This window comes from Melanotaenia boesemani, chromosome 6 (genome assembly GCF_017639745.1).
Source record: "Melanotaenia boesemani isolate fMelBoe1 chromosome 6, fMelBoe1.pri, whole genome shotgun sequence".
In the NCBI taxonomy this organism is placed as follows: domain Eukaryota; kingdom Metazoa; phylum Chordata; class Actinopteri; order Atheriniformes; family Melanotaeniidae; genus Melanotaenia; species Melanotaenia boesemani.
In genome coordinates this window covers 10,016,870-10,041,384 of record NC_055687.1, presented here as the reverse complement: position 1 = coordinate 10,041,384, position 24,515 = coordinate 10,016,870, and the positions used below count along the sequence as shown (strand labels likewise).

Below are 24,515 nucleotides of genomic sequence, written 5' to 3'. Positions count from 1 at the left end.
GATCTTCTCTGTCCTTTTTGTTTAACTATGTAAACATTTCAGATGATAGATTGGTTCCAGTTTTATTAGATTGCTTTTCTCTGAATAATTGCATCAACATATTCTAAAGTATTTCACATGAAACAAGGAAAGAAAATTCATTTAGTCAGGACAGGTTCAAATAGGCATTTAATGACAGAATGAAAAAAAGAAGGTAATTTACAGCAAACATGTACATCAGTGTATGTGTGCATTATTTACAACCTCCTTTCCTGGCATAATTAAGCATTGTTTTGTGCGAGGCCTAGAGCATCTACTCATTTAAATGTACAGACAACAAGAGTGACATATTTGAGTGAAAACTAATCCCCAGAACTAGATAGAGTGACAGAATAAACAGAGGACACAAATCGCCCTTGACCTAAATATTTACAAGATAACACTGATCAGATGAGCATTCTCTGTGTCCACGGTGAGAATGTTACTGAGGCACATATTGTTCAGTGTTTTGTGTGGGTGCAAAAAAAATGGGTTCTTGAATATAAAAAAGAATGAGAAATAATAGCATGCCCTGATAAAACAAATAGTCATCTACTGTTATGCGGTAAATTAAAGTATAACAAAAGGAGAAAGAGACCTAAAAAAAAAGTAGTTTAATGTATGAAAAAGGAAAGGATACATTCCTATGTACACGGTTAACTATCAGTGCCTTTACACTGCTACATCATCATTTAACATAAGTGCTATCCATAACTGAGAACTCCAAAGCCGCACTTTCAAAATATAGTAAAAATTTTTACAATGTCAAAAATCACGTTGAGAAAAAGAAATCATTTGGCTAGTCTATTTCATAAATATGTATAACTAAAGCTTGATAGTTACATATTCAAATATTAAAGTCTTAAAACCAATGCAAAATTTGTGTTAAAATGGCAAATTTTTACTTGACTTTTAATTTCAAGTGAAGACAAGAAAGTCTATTAGTACAATATGGATGAGTAAACAGCACCTGATGTGTTTTAAAAAGCAATAGCTGTGTCATAAACTGTTATTGTCATAAATTATTATCCAAACCTGTGAAAACTGTTTTGTATTCCCAAACTACATAGGAAAGAAATCTCTGCTAAGTATCTGCTTATTGAAAGTTTTTGAAAACAAATGCACAGCAACCATTAAAACTCTTCCTACAGTCATTTAACATCACACTATCCAAGGTTCATGAGATATTAATTAGATGTATTTTATAGAGAAGGGATCACTGAGACGTAACTTTCCACTCCAAAATTAGAAGAGGCCAATAAACTGGCTCTGATGTGCCATCTCACGGGACCTTTGAATGCAGGTCTCTGTGTCTGAGCACAGCAATCAAAGTCCATAATGCAGAATAACTAACAGTCATTATTAAGACCCCTCCCTTTTTTGCATGATTTTAAATAAGTTTCATAGTAAACCTTCCACCGTCACCTCCATCCCCTCCTCCTCCACCCACAGACGACCGGGGAACAAAGTCAATGGTTGCTGTGTGCTTGATCTGACCTTTGCTTTGACTCCAGAAAAACATGAAGACAAAACAAATTGCCACTGAGCTGAGGAAAGACAGGAAGCCCATTGTAGTGGCGATGACCAGGGTCTTTGCATCAAAGGGGTACGGTTTGGCCATTTGAGCTGAGGAGTTTGCTGCTTGGGAATTTGAAGGCTCCACCCAGCCCTCCTCTGTGAAGTAAGGGATCGTCCTGTTACGTGGTAGGCCCTTCACATACAAGCCCACAGTCAGGCTATCATTGCCAGCTGCATTGCCTGCCATGCACTGATATGTGCCACTGTCCTGAACCTGAGCAAATCGCACTTCTAAAGTACCATTTGGTAAAACTCTGATTCTTCCCGTTGGAGAGACCACATTTTTATGGGATGAGATCCAAGTGATTGATGGGTATGGATCCCCATCAGCCTTGCATGAAAAAAGAACTGTGGTACCTTCTTCTACTCTTGCATCCTGTGGCCTGCGGTCCATGATTCGAGCAGGGCGGCAGGTAAAAAGCCTTGGGAGTTCCTTTTCTGAAAAGTCTCTGAACGCACGGTGCCTGATAGCATCAGGAGAAGAACAAGTGGGCTGATAACCATCAAAACTCAAGCGACCCTGGCGCCGAACCACCCAGAGAAGTCGGCAGTCACATGCAAGGGGATTCCCATCTAATCTCAACACCTGAAGGTTCCCCACAGAATGGAAAGCACTCTCCTCCAATGTAGTAAGCTGATTGGATGTTACATTAAGCACACGAAAGAAGGACAGTCCCCTAAAGGCTCCTGGCTCTATTCGTAGCAGGCTTGCCCCAGCTAGATGTAACTCCTGGAGTCTCAGGAGGTCCCCGAGCAGGTTACCTTGGATAACAGTGATGGGGTTGTAGGACAGATCCAGGAAGCGCAGATACACCAGATGACGAAGTGCTGCGTAAGGAATTGCACTTAGGTTGCAGCTGCTGATGACAAAGGAAGTCAAATTAAGACCAATTAGACTGTTGCCAGCCATAGTGTCTAGTGCTGGCCAGTTTGAGATTTGGAGGCTGCGTAAACGGTGGAGTCGCCGAAAAGCATTGTTGGGCAACGCAGAGATTGTGAGGCGTAGCATGCGGAGTTGTGTCAGGCTCTGGAGCTGGGAGAATGCTTCTGTGGGAATGGAGGTCAGGTTGCTACGGTCTAAGTTAAGCTCTTGCAGATTTTGTAGACCAAAGAAAGCTCGCTGGGAGATAAAAACAAGGTCATTTTCCCCAGCTTCCAGTGTTTGCAGGTTGGCCATTTCCTTAAATGTAAAGTCCAGGAAGACCAGAATCTCATTCTGGCTTAAATCCAGAAAGCGCAGATTGGACAAACCAGAGAACACCCCAACCGGAAGAATCTTGAGACGGTTATTCTTAATTCGAAGGGCCCTGAGATTCTGTAAGCCTGAGAAAGCCTCTACTTCAATCATGGAGATTATATTATAACTGAGGTCCAACTCTTGAAGTTGCAGAAGGCCAGAGAACTGGCGGCGTCCCACAGTCTTAATCCTATTGCGGGTTAAATCCAAACGCCTGGCATCATTGGAGAAGCCCTCTGGCACCGAATTCAAATACTTGCCAGAGCAGATCACTTCTCTAGCCTCAGGTCGGCACGAGCAGCGTGAAGGACAGCTTCCTGCAGATACACCCAGTCCAAACTGGAGTAGGATGCTCCACACCCCCCATCGTACAACTGACTCCACAAACATCTTACCCCCTGCCTGAAAGGATACAATTAACAATAGACATTAACAATATACAAGTGCAGACATATGTTTTAAAGAGAAATAAATAAAATCAGATGTATATTATATGGAATTTCTGTTGTTCAAATAAGTATAAGCTTGAATAAATACAAACCGTTTCAGTCTTGGAGTGCAGCTTTTCATAACCAGTGGCAGTTATGTTGAAATTAGACTTAATTCCTCTGAAGAGATGTTTTTCTGTCAATAACATGCCCTTCAGTACAACCTGGACAGAAAAGAGAGACAGGAAAAGATTCCTTAGAAAAATGATCAAAAGTAAAACTTAAATAAATAAATAATAAAGCTAGTTTGACAGGTAAAATTTATTTCAACATCCAAAGGGAAGGCAAGTTAATTTGTACAGCACATTTTATGTACAGAACAATTCAAAGTCCTTTACATTAAATATTAAAGGCAAGGCAAGGCAAGGCAGTTTATTTGTATAGCACATTTCATGTACAGGACAATTCAAAGTGCTTTACATAAAACAAAGACATTACAGATATTTAGAATAGTAAAAGGCATCAACTCATAATCAACACATAATCACAATAAAATAATAAATTACATTAAAATGATTAAAAGCAAGATAAGTTAAAAAAAAAGGTACCGTGCAGATTTCATGCATAGGCGCATAAAAAGCATTACAGTGGCGAGCAGAAGAAGCATTAAATAGTATGTTAAATTAAACTTAAAAAATCTACTAAAGACAGAAAAGTTAAAATAAAAAATAAAAGTTACAGTGTGAGAAATTAACAGGTTTTTTTTGTATTAAAAGCGGCAAACAGAAAATATTTAACTTTGATTAAAACTGCTGAGATTTTCAGCAGACCTGTGGTTTTCTGGGAATTTGTTCCACATATGAGGAGCAGAAAAACCGAATCTTTTAGTTTGCCTTTCCATGTTTAGTTCTGACCCTAGAAACAGAAAATAGACTTGACCCTGATAAAGGATGAAGGATCTAGTTGGCTCATAATGAACCAGAAGCCCTAAACCATTCAGTGCTTTTTGTAAAATAACAGCAGGATTTTTAAGTTAATTCTTTGATAAACAGGAAGCCAAAGTAAAGATCTGAGGAATGGAGTTATATGATCCACTGTTTTGGTCTTGGTGAGGAGTCGAGCAGCAGCACTCTGGACTAACAATAATAGGCTGACTTTACAACTGTCTTAATGTAACGGCCAAAATTCAGGTCTGAGTTGTTGTTATTTTTTAACCAAGCTGTTTGAAACTGAGTGCTGACTTTTAATATTTCTTAATCTTTCTTCCAAAAGCTTCTATTTTGGACTACAGTCAACTGGTGAGATGGCTATGTAGTTTTGTTGTGTCATCTGCATAATTATGTTTTTTTATGATGTTTTTCAGAATTTGAGCAAGTGGGAGCATGCAGATGTTGAACAGCAGTGGCCCCATGATGGAGCCTTGGGGAACTCCACAGGTTTTTTTTGTTCGCTCAAGTTTATTGTTACCTTTAGAGACAAAGTAGTCCCTATATTTTAGCTAGGACTCAAATCAATTAATTTAATTTCCAGAAACTTCTACCCAGTTTTTCTATAAGGATGTTATGGTCAACTGTTTCAAATTTCAGTAGAACCAGGACTGAAATATTTCCGCTATCTGTGTTTAAGCAAATGTCACTGAAGACCTTAACTAGAGCAGTCTCAGTGCTGCGGTGTGGTCGAAAACTTGACTGGTAGACATCAAAACAATCACTTAGTGTCAGGAAGTTGTGTGATTGTTTAAAGACAGCTTTCTCTTTAATCTTACTAAGAAAGGGGAGGTTTGATATCGGCCTGTAGCTGCTCATGAGTGATGAGTCCAAGTTGTTCTTTTATAGAAGTGTCTTGATGATGGTTGTTTTTAGGGTCTGAGGAAAGATGTCTAAAAGCAGAGACATGTTTACAATCTGCAAAACATCTGAAGCCATGCATCCTCAAACAGTATTTCCTGTTGGCAGGGCGTCAAGACAGCAAGTGGTGGTTTTCAGATGGCCAATGATCTCGTCCAGGTTTTTAGGACTGATAGGAGAAAAATGTGTCCTGGTGTTTATGTCTCCTCTGTGCCCCTGGTCTGGGAGCACTGACCAAACATTTCACTGGTATTTTTTGATAATTAGTGTTTTCTGATAATTTAAGCTTGGGCATTCTTCTTGAAAATATCATTCTCAAAGAAAACACAGGAATGATCACACAGAGCAACATCCATCACCACAACCTCAAAAAAATGTTCAGACCTTTAGAGATCACTAGATTCAGACACTGTTCTCTGTTGTGTTATATCTTTCACATGCTGAGTTAAAACACATATGTCAAGAACACAAGACAATTCTTTAGTCCATCTGTCCTGGGGGTTATCAACACGAAAGTTGAAATTACCAACAATAACCACACAGTCAAGTCAACACAGATTACTGACCACAGCAAAAGTATTTCTTCAGGAATCGTTTTATCTACCACCGCAGTGAGTAAGAATGCTCAGTCATACTGTGTTCCTGCTTTTCTTAGAATAGACATAAGAAGTGTAAACCCCATCCATCTCATCAACTTCCTACTAATGGAAAACCAGGACAAACAAGGTAGAGTAAAAACCAAGACAAACACATTTCTGAGAAGCCTGTCCTCCCTTAAATGATAGATGATTCATTTTGAGGCAGCCAACTCCACCAAAGTGACTGGTGTACAAATGTGGAGCTTAAAAGAAAGGCAGGCAAACCTTTTCTAATATTTTCAGTTTTCTCTTTGTTTAATCAGGATTATGGAAGTTGATGTCACACTAAAGCAATCCACCCCGGCAAACCAAGGCAGCTAAATGGTGACACAATTTCCAAACCTCATAATGACTATGGCCTATAATTAATTTCTGGTCATCCCTTGATATATTTTATAAATCTATCATTAGATATGAAGGAAACCAGAACAAAAAGTGCACATTATGACAGCTTGGCTGCTCTAGTTACTACCATAAATAAAAGCAAGCATATTCTAAGTATATGTTAGTTATTGAATCCCTTTTCAGAATTAAAAACTGATAACTTATAATATATGATCCAGTGAATTTGATAGCCAGTATTGTGCTTTAGAGTAATTTAATTCACGATTTAAAGACGTGATCAGAAACATTTTTCACAATTAGCTGAAAAAAAGTACTTAAACAAAATCAAACTATACATTTGAGAACTGATGGCAATGATACTGAAAGAACAGTGAAGCAGTCTCCAAACTGAATAGAGGCAGACAAGTAGCAACTGCCTGAGCACTACATCCTCTAACATTAAATAATTTCATTATTCAGCTATTGTGTGGCCTAGCCAGTTGACTTAAGTAATACCCAGAAAGAATCTGACATGAATTATGTATTTCTTCTCTAACAACCACCACCGAGACCTGCTCCAATATGAGCAAAAGCTTCAAGAAACAAAAGTAATTCTTTATATGACAGGATATCCCAGAGCTGCACCCATACAGCAATGTTTCCTGTCACTGCAAGCGGAGATATAAAATACACTTAAAAATACCATCCTAATACTAAAGAATACCACATGCCAAATAGAGTCTAACCTGCAGCAGCTGCAGCCATCTGACTGTTTTCAGAGTGTGGTCCAGCCCTCGCTGCAGCCTCTTCTCTGAGTGCCAGAGTTCCCAACAGTCCCAGAGCTGCACACTCTTTGTCTCCTCTCTGGTCTTTATGCAAACAGCTTTTATACTGGCTGGGTGGGAGCGCAGACTCACAAGCTAACACTGGCGCTTTTAAACTCACAGGACTTGTGTTGGGGTGGTGTATCAGACTGCAGACACACCAGAAGGATCCTGATAAGAGCTTTTTATAAAATATTTGAGTTTAGTCAGTTAAAACAGCTAAAGTGGAAGAAAAACCTCCAAATTTCTATATTCAGTAATAAATTCTATATTGTTTCTGCTTTTGTTGCCTTATAAAATGAGGTTGATCTCTACATAAGGAAATATATTTTTCTGGAATGTTGCATTTTATCGTCTCATGATGATTTTACTACTTTTCTCAGGCTAGTTTTCAGCTTCTTTACTCATTAGATAAAAGCAACAAAAAGTAAACAAGTTGGTTATTAGACAAAAAGATTGGATTTTTAATTATAAACCAATATTAATCTCCTTATTCCAGTGTGTGTGGAAAACATTGGTGAGGGATCACTATTTAAATGTGGTGACCCAACCCTTCCCTTGAGCTAACTTGTGAGAGACAGAGCCTAGCAGGTGTGTAATATGTCAGGCTGGCAGGCTGTCAGTTGCTGAGCCCTTTCAGCCAATCAGCGATTAGGATAATTCCTCCTCTCAGTCTCTGTGCATATCACAAAGCTATAGTCTACTCAAAGGTCACAAGGCCAGAGTCACAGCCAGGACTGACCCCGTCCATCAAATTAGAAAGCAAGGGAATAAATGTGTCTGTAATTTTACCATCTATTTCTCACCTTGCATGGCGTGTAGTCACATGAGTGTCATCTTACAGTGTTAATTATGCTATAACTATTTTATATTAGTCTGAACCCCTTGTTTCCATTACCGATGCTGTTTCAAATGACAGCAGCCACTTAAAGAGCTTTTACTACTTTTCTCTAAGACTCAGATGCACTATTATATTATGTATATAGTTTCCTTCTACAGACAAATCTCAGATCAGTTGCTGGCATGTAATTAGTTCTGTTTAGATAAGTGTAATAATTTCTTACAGGAAAAATGCTAAAAAAAAAAAAATATCTCCCGCCTACTTCAATTATATCGTGCAGCCATTTCCGAGAAATCTGTTTAATTCAGCTTAGTGAAAATAAGGCTGTTTGATCAGAGAATTTTGTCATTTTGTCTGATATTTTCTTGGATTCGCCTACCTTACCAGTGTCCACTGCAATGCCAGATTGACCAGTCTGATGCTACAATTGGTGTTCCTGCTAAAGCCTTTTTGGATGGGCCAAAAAATCCCCTTCTACTAAAGTTAAGCAGTGCCAGCTCTTACCTAATAAACCTCATGATGCCAGAATTCAGTATCAAAGCTAATGCGATGTACCCTCCCTACAGACTTTTGGGTTAACTCACACTGTCGTATAATCATAATAATATTATTCAACTTTCTCAAGTAGTTTGTTCTCTCTGTCCTGTCAAGCCTCATCAAGCTTCTCAGGCCCTTACATCAGTCTCTGGCTCATGCCACATGTTAAATCTAGGACTGACTAAACACAGCCTTAGAATAAATGATTATTGGATGGATAAAGTTGCTTTTTGCATCCTTAATTCTTAAAATTCTGTCTTTTATTCATGATCCTCACTTTGTTATTTCAACAACATGCATTGTGTTTGCCTTTTGTTGATTTTAGAAATGTTGAGTTCAGCAAATTAGCGCTAATGAAACCATTTTGCTGCTTGTCTTGGTCACAGAACTTCAAACTTGACCCCCATTGTCCAGGATTACATTTAACAAAGTACTGCAGTAAACTTGTATCATTATCTTGCTGTAAGACTGCCAGAAGCACATCAGAGGCAGTGATTCTCCATTAATTCACACTCTTCTTCTTGCCTGCAATATGACCTCATTAGCCTTGAGAGGGAAAGACTCTGAGAGCGTGGTCCCTTTTAACTTGTTCCTTATATGCCATTCCTGCATACTGGATTATCTGTTACTTAGTGATTAACTGCCAAATAGGAAAAACTGTCAGACAGCATGCAGTTACTGAAACAAAGTCTTAAGGCAAAAATTACCTTTGCAAAACATGCATGAAAATTAAATGTGACCTCATATGTGCCCAATGAAACTGTCTTTGTTTTTTGTGACTCTTCATGCCCTGAGCATGACTCCCTGTGTCAAGCAACTCATGTCCTGACAGAGAACGCAGCTGAATTTTCTGACACTTGTCAAAACACTATTTTTAGCACATCACAGTGAGAAAGACAAGAGCCCAGCTCAAATCTCCAATTAAAGCCGCCAGAACAGAACAACAGTGTGGGGATCAAAGAGGATGAGCTTGCTTCTTTGCACTTTGGTGTTGTCTGTGTATGTGCTTGAATTGTTAAAAGTATGTCTGACTGCAGTTGAGGTATTTGTGTGTCTGTAAGTTCTTATTTTTTCTTTGGGGCTTCTGGCACCTGCTGCAGTGTGACAGCCCCTGAGACCTCCTGCATGCAAGCAGCAAATATTAAAAGGTTTGCTGGCAGAACAGCTGTTGGCTACACGGCAGGAAAACAAAACTCTCTTGGTCTTTCCCCTTTGGGTTTGTCTGGGAAACAGCTTGTAAACAAAATCAAGTCAAGAACCACATCTGTGTAACAGCAAAAGGGAAAGAAAAACGGAAAACTTCATACTTCATCAAAAATCATCAAGATATAAAGTTGACTTGATGCACATACATACATACATACACACACACACACACACACACACACACATATATATAAATATGTGTATACACACATGCACACATATATGTATAGGCTATATCAAGGCTATATCAGGGGTGCAAGTCCAAGTCCAGTCCTGGAGAGCTACTATCCTGCAACTTTAAAATGCATCCTTTATTCAACACCTGAATCACATGAATAGCTGATTACCTCTGCTTAGCTGAATGACATGCGCATGAGGGAATTCAGCCAGATATCAAACAATATCTAATTGAAATAGGCTGCTTATAGGCTTGTTATAACAATTTTTATTCTTCAGTTTCATGTGATAGTGATATGGTTTTGATTAGCATGACACTGAAAAATTTAGATTACTATTTGCTAGCACATCAAAAAAAAAGTACTTCGGGGTTAGATATGTGCTGGTATGAACCTTGAACTGCTAGTGTCCTTCTCAGCTGAACGATGAACAAGTGGAAAAAGAGAGACAGTTCTTGCAACAGAAAAGCTGGTCAGCTGATAACTCACAGCTGTCATGATTCACGAAACAACAGGAGGGGAGAAGCAGAGGAGGAGAAGGCAGTGCAGACACAGAGACGACTACAGCGGTGACATTTGGTTAAAACTACATAAAAAGTTTTTTGTTTTTTTATGTGGGAAAAGTGCAGGTGTTAAACCCTATTGTTATGCGATAAAAATGTGATTAATCAAGGCAAGGCAACAAACAAAGATTAAAAAAGATAAAACTGATTACATAAAAACAGCAGGAAAAAGCTCAGATAACGAAATAAAGTTAAGATTTCAGCGTAAAAGAACCAAATGCAGATCTGGATTTCTAAATAAAAACTAGTGAAATGCAGCAAAGAACAGGTGGGTCTTCAACCTTGATTTAAATAAACTAAGTGTTTCAGCTGATTTGAGGCTTTCTGGGAGTTTGTTCCAGACATGTGGAGCATAGAAGCTGAATGCAGCTTCTCCATGTCTGGTTTTGACTCTGGGAACTGATAAGAAACTGGATCCAGATGACCTGAGAGTACTGGTAGGTTCATACTGGGTCAAGAGGTCTCTGATGTATTTTGGTCCTAAACCATTCAGAGCTTTATAGACCAGCAGCAGAACTTTAAAGTCTATTCTCTGGCAAACAGGCAGCCAGTGTAATGACCTCAGAGCTGGACTGATGTGGTCCACTTTCTTGGTCTTAGTGAGGACTCGAGCAGCTGAGTTTTGAATCAGCTGCAGGTGCCTAATTGATTTTTTAGGTAGACCTGTGAAGACACTGTTACAATAATCAAGCCGACTAAAGATGAACGCATGGACTAGTTTTTCCAGGTCCTGCTGAGACATCAGATCTTTAACCCTTGATATGTCCTTAAGGTGATAGTAGGCTGACTTTGTAATTCCCTTAATGTGTTTCTCAAAGTTAAGGTCTGAGTCCATCACTACACCCAGATTTCTGGCCTGATTGGTGGTTTTTAGTTGTATAGACTGAAGCTCTGTGGTGACACTTAATCGTTTCTCTTTGGCTCTAAAAACCATCACCTCAGTTTTGTTTTTGTTTAACTGGAGAAAGTTCAGACACATCCAGTCATTAATCTCCTCAATGCATTTCCCAAGAGCCTGTACAGGGACTCGATCTCCTGGTGACATTGTAATATATATCTGTGTGTCATCTGCGTAGCTATGGTAACTAATTTCGTTTTTCCTCATGACCTGTGCCAGGGGGAGCATGTAGATGTTAAAAAGAAGAGGCCCCAGGATGGAACCTTGGGGAACTCCACATGTAATTCTTGTCTGCTCAGATGTAAAATTACCTATTGACACAAAGTATTTTCTATTCTCTAAATAAGATCTAAACCAGAGTAGTGCAGTGCCAGAGAGGCCCACCCAGTTCTCCAGTCGTTTAAGTAATATATTGTGGTCGACTGTATCAAATGCAGCACTGAGGTCCAGTAAGACTAAGATTGACATTTTTCCATCGTCTGTGTTCAAACATATGTCATTAATGACTTTGGTCAGAGAAGTCTCAGTGCTGTGGTGCTGTCTAAAACCTGACTGGAAGACATCACAGCAGTTGTTTTGTGTTAAAAAGTCATTTAGTTGATGAAAAACGGCTTTTTCAATTATCTTACTTAGAAAAGGAAGATTTGACATCGGCCTGTAGTTGCTCATTTGTGTCTTGTCTAGATTGTCCCTTTTTAGCAGAGGTTTGATTACAGCTGTTTTTAGAAGTTCTGGGAAGACACCTGAAATTAAAGATAAGTTAACAATCTGATAATTAATCAGTCTGGCTGATGGCTGAATTAATCAAGATAATTAATCACAAAGCCTCTAATTACTTAGATTTTTTTTTTAATCAAGTCCCACCTTTTGTCACGTTCCGTGAGTTTGTGGTTTGGGTTTGTTAGTTTTTGCTGTTGCTTAGGTTTCCCCTTGTGTAATTTGTTTGCTTCACTTCCTGCTCTGTTATTTATAGTGTGATCCGGACAGCAAGATGGAGTTAAAACACACCATCAGCCAGTTTGTCGTGCATTTTATTTTGAAAAATCTTCCATGCAGTTCCAGAATGCCATTTATTTGGATTTTTTTGTTTGTTTGTTTTTTTCTTTACTATGATGGAGGATGACCTGAGAGTGGATCTTGTACCGGAACTGACTCCACAGTGCACCTCTGCAGCCAGACTGTCTTGTGTTCATCAGTACACCTGGTTTAATTTGCTCATTTGCTTCACCTGCTCCCACAGGCAGAGTAGGAGACAAACGTTTTTAAGTTTCACACTAAACATTGGAACATGAGCACAAATGGAGGTCTAAATCAGTTTTATTGCAACACTTTTATACTTTTTCTTTATTTTATAAACAAATAAATTACTTGGTCATAAAACATTAAAAGAAAGAAAGAATTTCAGACATCTGTCTAGTATTTCTGTTGACAAAATGTATTCATCACCAAAATACTGATGGAACAAATTTTAATGTGCTGAGTTGCATTTTGATTTAAATTATACAGTTATCACATCAGAGTCACATTCAATAAGCTGCATGCTGTCTATGTTGTAGACTGCTGGTAAATGTGGAGCCACATGATATTGAATCAGCAGAACTTTATGCTTATTGCTAGATGCAATTTCCCAAAATTGTCATAAAAAGTGGTCACGAGCTCTTCACAGAATAAAAACAATGTGAAGTTGGCTATATGCTGGTAATAGCTGCCAGCTCTGAACAGTGTTCAGCTGTGTCTGTCTGTAGTAGTATTGTGTCCTCTGCAGGAGGTGAACATGATGCGCTTAGTTCTGATACAACTGCCAAACAGGATTTCATTAGTTCCCTTTTTTTTCATGTCAATGGCTGTTTTAGTATTGCTTTTTTTTTATTATTTTTTGCACCCACTTCATGTGGATTCATGAAAGAAAACTTTCATACTTTGATCCCTCAATTATTGCAATGCAGGACGAAGCTGCTTTTAAGGCAAAACATTGCTACACTTGGAACACATGGTTGCCAGTTCTTTTTATATTTAATTAACCAATTTCTTTTCTTGTTCAAATTTAGGCCTTGAAAAAGTTAATATGGAAACATTTTGCCATTCCAAATGGCTGATTTTCCTCAAAACTATCAATGGTTAAACAAAAAACTCTCAGTGGGTTTTTTTTTGTCCTAATATCAAGCACTTTTGGACAAGGGTCATTTTTTTCCTTCTCTTATAACAACGATTAAAGTATGAAGTATAAACTTTTCTGCTCTTATTATTGTATCCTTAGTAGAATTAGAGGACAGCCAAAATTCTCACAGCCCCTGTTTTTGGATCTTTTTCAGCTCTGGATTAGTAACCTTAGCCCTTGCGGGACCATAAGTGGGCCATGATAAGTGTACTTTGATTGGCCAAACATATGAATGCAGTACTGACAGCAGCTGATACTGTCAACAGCTCATACTGGCAACACCTCTTACTGCTCTTAACTTCAGTCCCACTTAGGTGGGTAATACAAGTAACCCAACAAACAACAGTTCAAGCTTCATTCAGCCTAGTGTATGTACACCATGTGACGAATGCACATTGAATGAATACCATCTGCTAGCTGGTTTTTACATCACTTTAGTATGCCTATTATTGGTAAAAATGCAATCACAAAAAATACACTTGGTAAGGACGAGACATTAAACAACCTGGTTAGACTGGGGCAACAAAAATAACTGGTAATGGTTTGGAAAAAGTTCTTGATTGGCGGCTGAATCCCATTTACATGCCATGCTACTGGCATCTGTGTGACATGCTTTTTTATTAGGCTGGCATTTAGGATAAAGAGCATGGTTGGGGTTACACTTCGCATGGTCAACTTTTTCAATCTGTTTTTAAGATTCTCTGGGTGCAAACTCCTCTGGTAATTTTGCCTGCACTTTTCCATATTGCCACAAAAGATAATTTACATTGAAAACCCTACAGATTGTAATAAGAGCTCAAAGAAATGGAGAGAACTAGTATTCAGAACTCAGGATGATCGGCTTGGTCCAAATGTAGACAATACTTAGTGTATTTAAGGCAGGGAGAAAGGTGAACCTTCCCTATGTGCAATTTCTAAATTGTAATGTTTTTTTTTGTGTTTTTTGTTTTAATCCAGTTGTATTTAGATTTCTGCAGCTTTAACATAATGGCAACATTTATTGAATGACATTACATTGGGCAGGTAAAGATTGGGCATCTGTTGTTATCACATAATCTCATTTGTGGTGATACGATGTAATCTTTACATAATTCATGTCTATGTTATATAATCTCTGTGCACACTGCCAAATGTTTAAAGGATGGCATAGAAGTTAAACCAGCCTGTTTCATTTGATTATCTTCTGAAAACCTGTGAGGAAACTGGTTGTGAGGCCTGTGACAAACTAAATTATTAAAGATTTATTTAATCTGAATGTCATTAATTCTGGTATTTGTGTGCTTCTCGATGATTTGCAAACATAGACATGATTGTAACAGACAGATAGGTAGAAGAAATGATATCAGTATTTACACCATTTTAAGGTGTGGTCTGAATCGGTCATATGGAAAGCATTATTATTGCTTAAGAAAGTGCATTGAATAAAGCACTCTTCTGTAATTCCATATTCTGACAAGTAGAGAGTTAAGACTGTGTAACATCATGCAAAGTGCACTGTCTGCAATATTAATAATAGCACAAATAAATGAGGGAAGGGAATTAGTCTCAGTGCAGTGCCTATGTGATGTGACAAATTAGGTCGTCTCAGCTAAAAGAAATGATCCGTTGGTGCACATCAGAGAGATGATGGGAGGTCATCCATTTAAGATGAACTCTACTGATGTGAGACAGAGGGCTTTTTACCTGGAACAGGTTATTTGTAAAACACTGATTATAAAACACTGACTAATTCAGGGCACAGTACTTACTAACTGCTTCACATGCAATTGGCTGCTTTTAAAACCTTTAACAGCAGACTGAGTGTTTAACCTACAAATAGATATCAAACAAATGATGTTGTATTTCTGTAAAATGGACTCTTTCAGATTTGTTTATCTATTGGTGCAAAAAAACCAAAAGTAAATTTATTTAATGGAGTTATGAGGGAGGTTTGAGTTTTTTTTTTCCAGATTACTGAGAGAATCAGAATGCCATGAGGTGAAAAAGAAGCATCACAAAGTGTGAAAGAATGAATAAATAAATAAATAAAGTGGTGACAGAAACTAACAGTGGAAAAAGACAGGAAAAAAAGACTAGTAGAAAAAGAAAATAATAATAATAATAATAATAATCTTTTTGAACAATTAGTTAAAAATGCTGGAAATATTTCATTTTTGCCATGCACGCTACATAAAAAGCTTTTGAATATTGAACTGTGCAACTTTGGAAAGAGCTTTGACAAAACCTCCCACTGGACTCCAATCTTTTTAAATTAAAGCTCTGCAAGTCCACAGTTTGAGACTAAATAATGTAAGAAAACATCTTCAAATATAAACAAAAAAATAGGAAAAAATCAAATAACCTGTGATTTCCCCCACCCCCCAGGAAAGCAATCACCTCCATAATCTCTCCTTGGTGTTCATGTTTTCCTCTGGCTGCCTGCATGCTAATCTGACAGGGCTTCTGTAATCACACCTGGTTTCTGGTTGAGCCCATCGCCAGCCAAAATGGTGCAGGAGTGGTTGTGGTATGTTGAGATGTATTTCATGCATAAAGATGTTTGGATTAAGGCATCTTATAATTGGTAAGTCATTGACGTAACCTTAAAAGACCTCAAGCAATTTTAGAACAGTAGATATTTTGGTTTGGTTAGCAATGGCCTTTGAGTGTTAAATCCCTACTGTGGAAGAGCTATTGCTGTTCAATCGTCAAGAGATGTATTTTACCAAGCTTACGCAAGCTTTCTGCTGTAATTTTCCACAAAATCCTCACAAACAATAAATAATCAGTTCAATCTGGCCTGCTATAGTCATATGAGAGCCATTTCCAGTAGCTTATATTTGACATCCCATAGCACTGTTATGGGATCTCCCTGTTCTTATCTCAGTATTTATGAGATGCTGCAGCCAGAGAGAAAATATTCAAAGACTCCTGGAAACAACCATACCATGCAACCTCCCCTGTCCTCTCAGGACAAAAATGAAAAGCTTGCAAGGGTTAAGATAACTGCAAAGTTCACTCATAGAACCAAAACAGGCAACCTACCACTGGATATACATGCTGCAGACATTTATCTGCAAATTTAGATGATATCTGAAAAACATTTAATACAAGGAGTAAAGCAGCAAAGAACAACAGGAAGAGGAGACAAACATCCCTCGTCTTCCATCTGCTCACATGACGTGTAAGACAGGGAGAGCTGCAGTAAATCCCTTATTTACAAAAGCAAACATGCCAAACCAGCATCCCTGTTCCTGCATGCACTTGCAAGAAATGGAAAATTAATTAGAAGAGACAGACATTAAAAAGTATGTAAGACAAAACCTATTATTCTTAGTGCTATTATTTCAAGATCACAAACAAATGCAAAAATAACTTCATAAATCAAGAAAATGACAATAAAACAGGGTTTTCTGTTTCAAGTTTATGAAATTATCAATATGTTACTTTAATCCCTTAGTTATGCTGCCGTAGGCTTTGACTGCTGAGGGACTTTCCATGATGCACGGAGCACTTGCTTTTCGTCTCTGTGCTCCTTATCTTTCATATCATTAATGTATTTCTGCTTTCTCAACCTTTCTTACAGGCTAAAAGTTGTAGTGTCTGCCAGAGGTTTTGCCTTCCTGTTAAAAGGGAGATTTTCCTTCCACTGTTGCTCCCTGCATGCTCAGCATGGGGGAATGGATCGAAGTCAAGATTCGATGAAGTCTGTTGTTTTCCTTAACAAGGCTATTATTTATTAAGAATTAGTTTGAATTGATTTGTCTGTAAAGCCCTGAGATGACATTGTTGTGAAGTTGCACCATACAAATAAAGCTGAGTTAAGCTAAATTGAATATGAAGACTAATTTTAAGCACACCTGTTCTAAGCTTCAAGAAAAATAAACAAAGTTTAAAGAAAATATATATCCACTCAGTTCAATGATTGAACATGAAATAGCTATACTCATGTTGAATGCAGTGTACTACATTTCCATACATTTCCACAACTGGCTAATTTAGCCTATGGCGGAGATGGTGGATTTCCATCATATCAAGTGAACGCAAACTGATTGAAAACAACAATTACCACTTAATGATGTTTAATTAATACTGAATAATAAATTTTACTACTGTCACGCTTTAGACATGTGGACCACTACACATGTTTTCTGAATCAGAATTAAAATTATTGGTATGATTAAAGAGTGGGACTACAATAGATAGAGATTTCACTTAACAACAGTCTTGGTGGGGGTGATTGTGAGTCTTGTTTGCTCACTGTTGCTCTAAATCAGAGGTCACTAACAAGCTGACTACAGTATGGATCCAGACCCAGAACCTGTCCCATATGGAACTAAAATATAAAATCTCACAGGGTGCCTTTATTTTAACTGGCACAACTTTTGAAGTCTTTACAGTAATGGTCAGAAAACATGCAGACCAATTGTATGTGAGTTAAGTCATCCCACGCGATACACTCAGCCAACTAAGTCTGAAGGTAAACTTTGCGGCACTACAGCACAGACAGATGAAAGTTGAGGCAGGTAACAAGATGGTAGAAGGAGAAAGAGCCAGCTAGATAAAACAAAGGGAGAGATACAAACAACTGCGCCAGAGAAAGGCAGCAGTGTTGCCAAGCCTGCCTGTTATAAGCGACTTTGGGCTTGTTTTTCTGTAAAGTCCTTTAATAATAATAATGGATTAAATTTATATAGTGCTTTTCAAGGCACCCAAAGCACTTAAAATGTATCCATTATTCATTCACTCCTCATTCATACTTGGGGATGGTAATCACCTTTGTGGCCACAGTTGCACTGGGGCAGACTGACGGAAACATGGCAGCTAATACACACCTACGTCCTCTCCAACGACCTCTGAACAGTCATACTCATTCAAACATCAGCAATAGCGACACTGACGTCTTTTATGAAGCAGCATGATATCTGTGATAATTTTTAATCAGGTGTTTGGAAAATGCACCCCACTGAAACTGCTGAAACTAGTGAAGGTTTCCAGTGATGTGATGGCTGCAGACTCGGGTTGCTAGACAGTTTTGGTTTTACTGAATTTAACGTCTGCTTTTGATACTGTAGATCACGGTGTATTGATGAATCGACCTGATTCAAAGATGTGATTTTCTGGATCTCTCCTACAGTCTTTTTTTCTCATATATAAAAAAGAAGAAACTTTAATGTTGTTATCAACTATGTAATGTCTGATGTGTCCATCCTGTCTTGTAGAATTGTGCTGGGTTCTGTTCTTGGTCCTGTTTTGTTTTTGTTGTATCTGATGCCTTTTGGTCAGCTGATTCATGATTTTAAAAATGTGTCCTATCACTTTTACGATGATATTCAGTTGTATTGTTCTTACAATGACTGAGCTTAACTTTTTATCTGTGCTCTTGAAATGTATGTCTTGCATCAATAACTGACTCTCTTCAAATTACCTTAAGAAAAATTCAAGCAAAACCGAAATTCTGACCATTGCTCCCAATTAAAAGATCCCCCTGATCAAAAACCATCTTGGTGCTCTGGGCTTGTCTGTTAAAAGTAACCTCAGAAACCTTGGGGTTGTGTTTGATCAAACTATGTCTTTGGAGGGTCAGTCCCAACAACTGACCAAAAAATTCTGTTTTCACTTATTTCAATAAGATGACTGTCAACGGACTTCAGTTAAAGCAGCTCTGCTGCCGGACTTTTGACAGGTCGAATAGCCCACATTACCCCTATTTTATCGGCTTCCAGTCAAATTTTGTATTGACTTTAAAATTTTAGTTTTAAATTTCCGGGTGTTACATGGTCAGGCCCCCAAGTATATTGCTGACTTGCTTTGTCTCTACTCCTCAGGGCGCACCCTTTGGTCTTCAGGCCAGAGCCTCTGGAAGATCCCAAAGACCCATTTTAAAACCCGGTGAGATCTGGCTTTTCAGGCTGTAGCCCCCGGACTTGCCCATGTCTGTCAGTGTGGTCAACTCCATGGACTCTTTTAAAAAGCAATTTAAGACTTTTTTATTCAGGAAAGCTTTTTGTTGATGGTTGTTATTTATTTTATGAAATTATTCGAACCGGCACATCCCTACCCACATGTGCAAACAATTTTACTTGACAGAACTACAGTGGCAATGCTCATGAATAAACAGGAAATATGTAAAATATATATAATAAAGACTGTGTGAGAAAGTGTATTGAGGACTCATCATGTAGCCCCTCAAATTGACATAAGTCAGATGGACATCAGTTTCACTGTTTCATAAAAAAAATGGGGAGAAGTGTGTCAAAGTGCTTTAAATTACAGACCTTAAGCCAAGTTAAAACTTCATCCTCCTCCTTTTAAGGGTTTTGACCAACTCAACTTTTGCAAAAAATAGACCTAAATCTATGACTTTAATTCAATGATTAAGCTGCATCTGAAGCAGACTGCTCTTAAGGGAAGGGGTTTGAGTTATGTGGTTTAAGCTAAACCAATTCTTGCATGATTTTCGAACTTTCCTGCATATTTCTATTGAACTTCATTACTAAACTGGGGCATTTGTGGCTCATACTGAACATAACAGCCTCTGCCCTTTTTAAAAAGGGACTGAATTGAGCTGCAAAAGGAACTCAACTATTACTATTATGATACTAGAGATACTATTAAGCATGTAATTTCTTTATTTTACTTCTACCTTTCCTGAGCAAAAACTATTATAAGGCTGCAAGAGATCTGTTGTCACAAATAAATTTTTCATTGATGGTTTTATGCATTTTGAGAATATGCAAATGTTACAGTATCATCCCGGTACAGGAAAATATTATAGCACAAGGATGGACAGATTAGGCTGTGGCTGTGACATGATAAAAACCATCCTTTGCTCTTCATCACCCTATACAAGACATCTATATTCAGAACTTTGACAGCATTGCAATTTACTTTTAATTACTGTAATACCCACCTCTCCAAAAGGTAACCTACTTCTTAATAGCTTTACACTATAAATATGAATATACAGACACGAAGTCTAGTGAGCTTGAGAAAAACTAGTTCATGATTCGTGACGTCCAATCTCTAAAATGTAAACCACATACACTGAATACAATGCCTGCACTTGAAGGTGGAGCAAAAGCCCTGAGGTCAACCACCCACCCCGTCTGCTGACTGCATTACGGCGCCCTTCTGATCTCTTTATCTTTTCAAAGGCTGTCTTTTGTGTGACTTTGCAGTCTTCATGCAATGAATTGTAAAAACGAGGCCACGCTTTTTGTACAGGCTGTCCTTGGAGACATTTGTGAAATTGCACTCGTTTGTGTGCACAAAAACTGGCGGTTGGTGGAATAACAACAAAAAAGAGGTTGATACAGAAGTTCATTCCCTGCCATCTTTCTACACCTTCACTTACCTGGCCAGTCACTGTATTATATCAGAAAGTTTATGAGATATTTAGAAACCGTTAAACTCCTCAAAAGCACTTTGTTTATACAAAGTAAGCCTTTTTATTATCACTCTTATGTTTATTAGGTCGCATTTTTATGCCATGATCAAGCACTATTTCTGCATACAGAGGATTCCTTGATACTTATGTACCAAGTATCATTCCTCATCAGCTTTAAAGCAAGTGATAAAAGACCAACACATCACATGCACATCCTTGCTGACTGACAGATAAGCCATGCATCAAAATAAATAAAAAACACAGTGATTGTAAAAATGCATGATGAAAGTGCCAGTGCTGACACATGGCCTTTCTCATTTTCATCCCCATCACCTTCAAAATCTCTCACCTCTGTGAGGGATACTCCTGGGTATTTCTAAAAGAAAACCTCAGCAAGCAGCTGTCTTTTGGGGAGAGCTAAAACAGACTTTGTGCTTGAAATCTTTTCTTATAGACAGTTTAAAAACATCCATTTGCGTGTTTTCTTTTATTTATTTGTTTTTTTTTTTTATGTAGAATGGGTTTAATGGCCCCCAGATGAATAAATGAAAAGAATAAACTGCAAGGAACATACGTGTCTTGGAAAAGAAAACAACATGGAAGAAAAACCATGTGGCATGAAAGAAACCCTGTAATGTAAAGATGTTTTTTTTTCATGGTTAAACAACACAAGGCTGGTGCTGAGACAAGCCCTGGGCCAGCACCATTCACTTCTTTATGCATGCCCTGACTACATTTGTCCAGATCCACTGAACATCTGATCTTTCCATTCATACAAGAAAACTTCAAATGACTGTGTGGCCTAAATATCACTTGTGTGCAAAAGTGCTGTGCATTACAGATTCTGCCCTGGATGGCTGTTTTCATGTGCAATCCCCCCAAAAAGCAGTTAAGACTCAGATGAAAAGGCAAAAAAATCAGCACATGGCTTAGACGTCATGTGAAAATTGAGAGATTTATCCATTTGCAGCATTTTTTTTAAAGTGTTAAACATAATCTCATGGCTGTTAAGACTAAAATGTCAGTGGTGGATGTGATGCATTGTTTTGAACTCTTATACTTCCCCAGAGAGAACCATCTTTGGCTGACCCCGGAATTAAGGCTGTGGGACAGAAGTCAAAGCTGGCTGATAATGTGAAGTTATGAACAATCTCACGTGGCTTTTTGCAAACAGATGTCTTCAAGATTAAAAAAACAAGTAAAAAAATCATAATAATTCTGCTTTGGGGAAAGATTATTATTTTTGACATGTTGAGGATAGTTATTCCCAATCTTTAAAAAAATAAATCTGTTTTTTATCCATGCAAAATGACAGACTGGCACAACTGTCAGCAGTCTTTCAGACATGAGGACCACCAGCAAAGTGGACAACTGTGCATGGAGTCCCCGAACCATTCTGTTCCTAAATCCCAACTTTTATTTTCCTTTTCTGATTATTCTTGAATGCACCTATGCCAGAAATCTGCACCAATGAAGTATAAATCAAAAGTCACACATCAGGAGAGACTGATATTTTAGTTATTATTGATAAAAATTAGTTCATTTTACTTTGATTTAATAATATATTATGTTTATTTTTTTTATTTGTACAAATGTTTAATACATTTAACTTTGGATAAATGCAGAAGTTATGTCTACGAATTACTTTCTTTAAACCCAACATTTTCTTTGAGCCACAGAATTGCCTGCCGTTTTTTACTTCTAAATGATCAAAATTCCTGTAAATCAGCTAAATGAATTTAAAAAAAGGTCGGTTGGATTGTTGACATTGAGATGCAACATACAGTATGTATAAACACAAGCAATATTCGCCAAAGTACCACAAGTAGGTTAATGCAGCTAAAGCACAACCTACTTTTCTACAGCAGGAGAGTAACTGAATGTGGAGGACAAACTCTACTGAATAGAATTATTACATATTTAAAACACAAACTATAAGCTTTCAGAGCCAGTTTACTAAAATGCATAAAGCCTAGGGGAGTTTCTGGACTCTGCAGAAGAAAGCTTGGCCATAATCGTGACTTATTATTCTCCAGATTTACCAAAAAAAACCTAAACAAAAGTTTAAATGAATATTTCTTCAGTTTTTCCCAGTTGTTTTCTGAAAAACTCTTAAAGAGCACATCTAACCATGCAGCTCTCCAAAACAACACATTTCTTATATTTTGCTTAAGATGACACAAATAATGCAGCTCAACATACTGGTGAACAATTTCCATAAGAAAACACACTGTATGATCACCCTAAGGACTAATTGTACACAACTATAGCACTGAAGCGCATGCAGAGAAAAGAACAAGTCTGAAGACATGTCATACACTTCCTTGCCTGAGGCTGAAATCAATTTGAGGTCTGGAGCTGCAGCTGAATATAACAGTTCAGGTAAATCATCCCATAACAAGGAAGGCTGACATACTTCCTGTGCATAAAATGCCCTCTGATTAAATTGCTCATTTGGCAGAATCCCAAGCGTCAAATCCTTGGTTCTCCCTTGATGGCGATCTGCTCCTCCAGAGCTACAACCAATGTGATGGGTGTTCTGATTATGACAGAAGGAGAGGGCTAACAGTTTGCCTCTAGTCTGAGTTTACATCTGCACCCTCACTGAAAAAAATTGACCCTGGTTTACAACAGACTGAAAATGAAGTGATAATCTAACATGAAGGGCCAAGTTGGGAAATGATAGTTTGGGTGACAAAGTAAGGTTTGATCAGAGTTGATGTTACAGTAAAGCCCTTTCCTTTCTAAAACCATCCCAGGGGAAAATGTGGCTGCAGTTACTGCTGTCTGTAATCCTGCTCAAATGCAGTTAAAGTACAGTCTGCTGCAGTCCTTTTTAGGTTTATGGAACAAACTATCCTGAGGATTACAGTCCACATGCACAATGTTACCCCACAAAAACAGCAACAACAGATTTGTACAAACAACAAAGCAACTGGGCTAAATATCCAATTAGTAGTAAGGGCATTTTATTAGGTTTCTACAAATAATTCTTTAAGCAATTTAACAAGAACGTGTGTACAGCAATAATGATAAAAGTAGGTCCACATTTAAACTTGTATTTGCCCACAAACCCACAAACTTTTTAAACATGCAAATATAATTCTCCTTACTTATACCTTAATTACCAAAACAAGTGGAGTTTATTACAATGATATGAGCAAAAAACGATTAAAGAATTTTGTGGTTCAAACGTGAAAACCAACACATCATACATCCATCTTTTATATCGTATATCCGCAAGTCCTTTCCATTGTAAACTAAATTTGTCTTAATCTATCAGATAAAAATGTCAAAAACTAAAATGAAACATGTAGTCCACTAGCACTGCTTTATAATGAAGGGTCTCGTTGTATTTGTTAGAGTTTAATATACATAATTTTGAAAGGGTAAGTCAGATATAAACTTATTTAAATATTCAATGTCAATACATGTGTATTAGCTGACTATGAGACAAACAGTAAATTAAAATAAGTTAATGAACATATATATATATATATATATATATATATATATATATATATAGCTATATATATATGCAAAAACTGTTGGAAACCTGCCAAGCAAGTGGAGTTTGTTTTACAGAAAAGCAAAAAACCATGAATGAAACTCACCAGCTGATGCTTTTAGAGCAGGATTCATCGCAAAGTCTTCACCCCTTTAACGCTCACAGCTCATCTCCAACAAAGAGACATCTCTGTTCAGGACAGTCTCCCTCTCCCTCCTCTTCCTCTTCGCTCTACGCTCAACAAGACTTTTCCAACATCTGTCACACCAGAGTCGCGTAGTTTACTCCGCCCTCCTTCTTCATTAAATCCTTTCCGACTGTCGAATACCTCGGGGGACTTCTTGGATAATTGCGCTACTAAAATA

General features: G+C 37.8%; 1 protein-coding gene across 3 annotated transcripts; it reads right to left on the bottom strand.

Moving 5' to 3' along the window:
* Nucleotides 1–151: 151 nt before the first annotated feature.
* On the bottom strand, nucleotides 152–24,515 carry lingo4b (leucine rich repeat and Ig domain containing 4b). Of its 3 annotated transcripts, none has more exons than XM_041988026.1 (3): nucleotides 24,257–24,515; nucleotides 3,375–3,485; nucleotides 152–3,235 (listed from the first exon to the last, which is right to left on the bottom strand). In XM_041988026.1, the coding sequence occupies exons 2-3, from the start codon at nucleotides 3,468–3,470 to the stop codon at nucleotides 1,409–1,411; spliced, it is 1,923 nt and encodes a 640-aa protein (XP_041843960.1). In that variant the 5' UTR covers nucleotides 3,471–3,485; nucleotides 24,257–24,515; the 3' UTR covers nucleotides 152–1,408. The 3 variants fall into 3 exon arrangements, with proteins under 3 accessions (XP_041843960.1, XP_041843963.1, XP_041843961.1); XM_041988029.1 differs by lacking the exon at nucleotides 24,257–24,515 and adding an exon at nucleotides 6,841–6,909; XM_041988027.1 differs by lacking the exon at nucleotides 24,257–24,515 and adding an exon at nucleotides 6,817–6,903.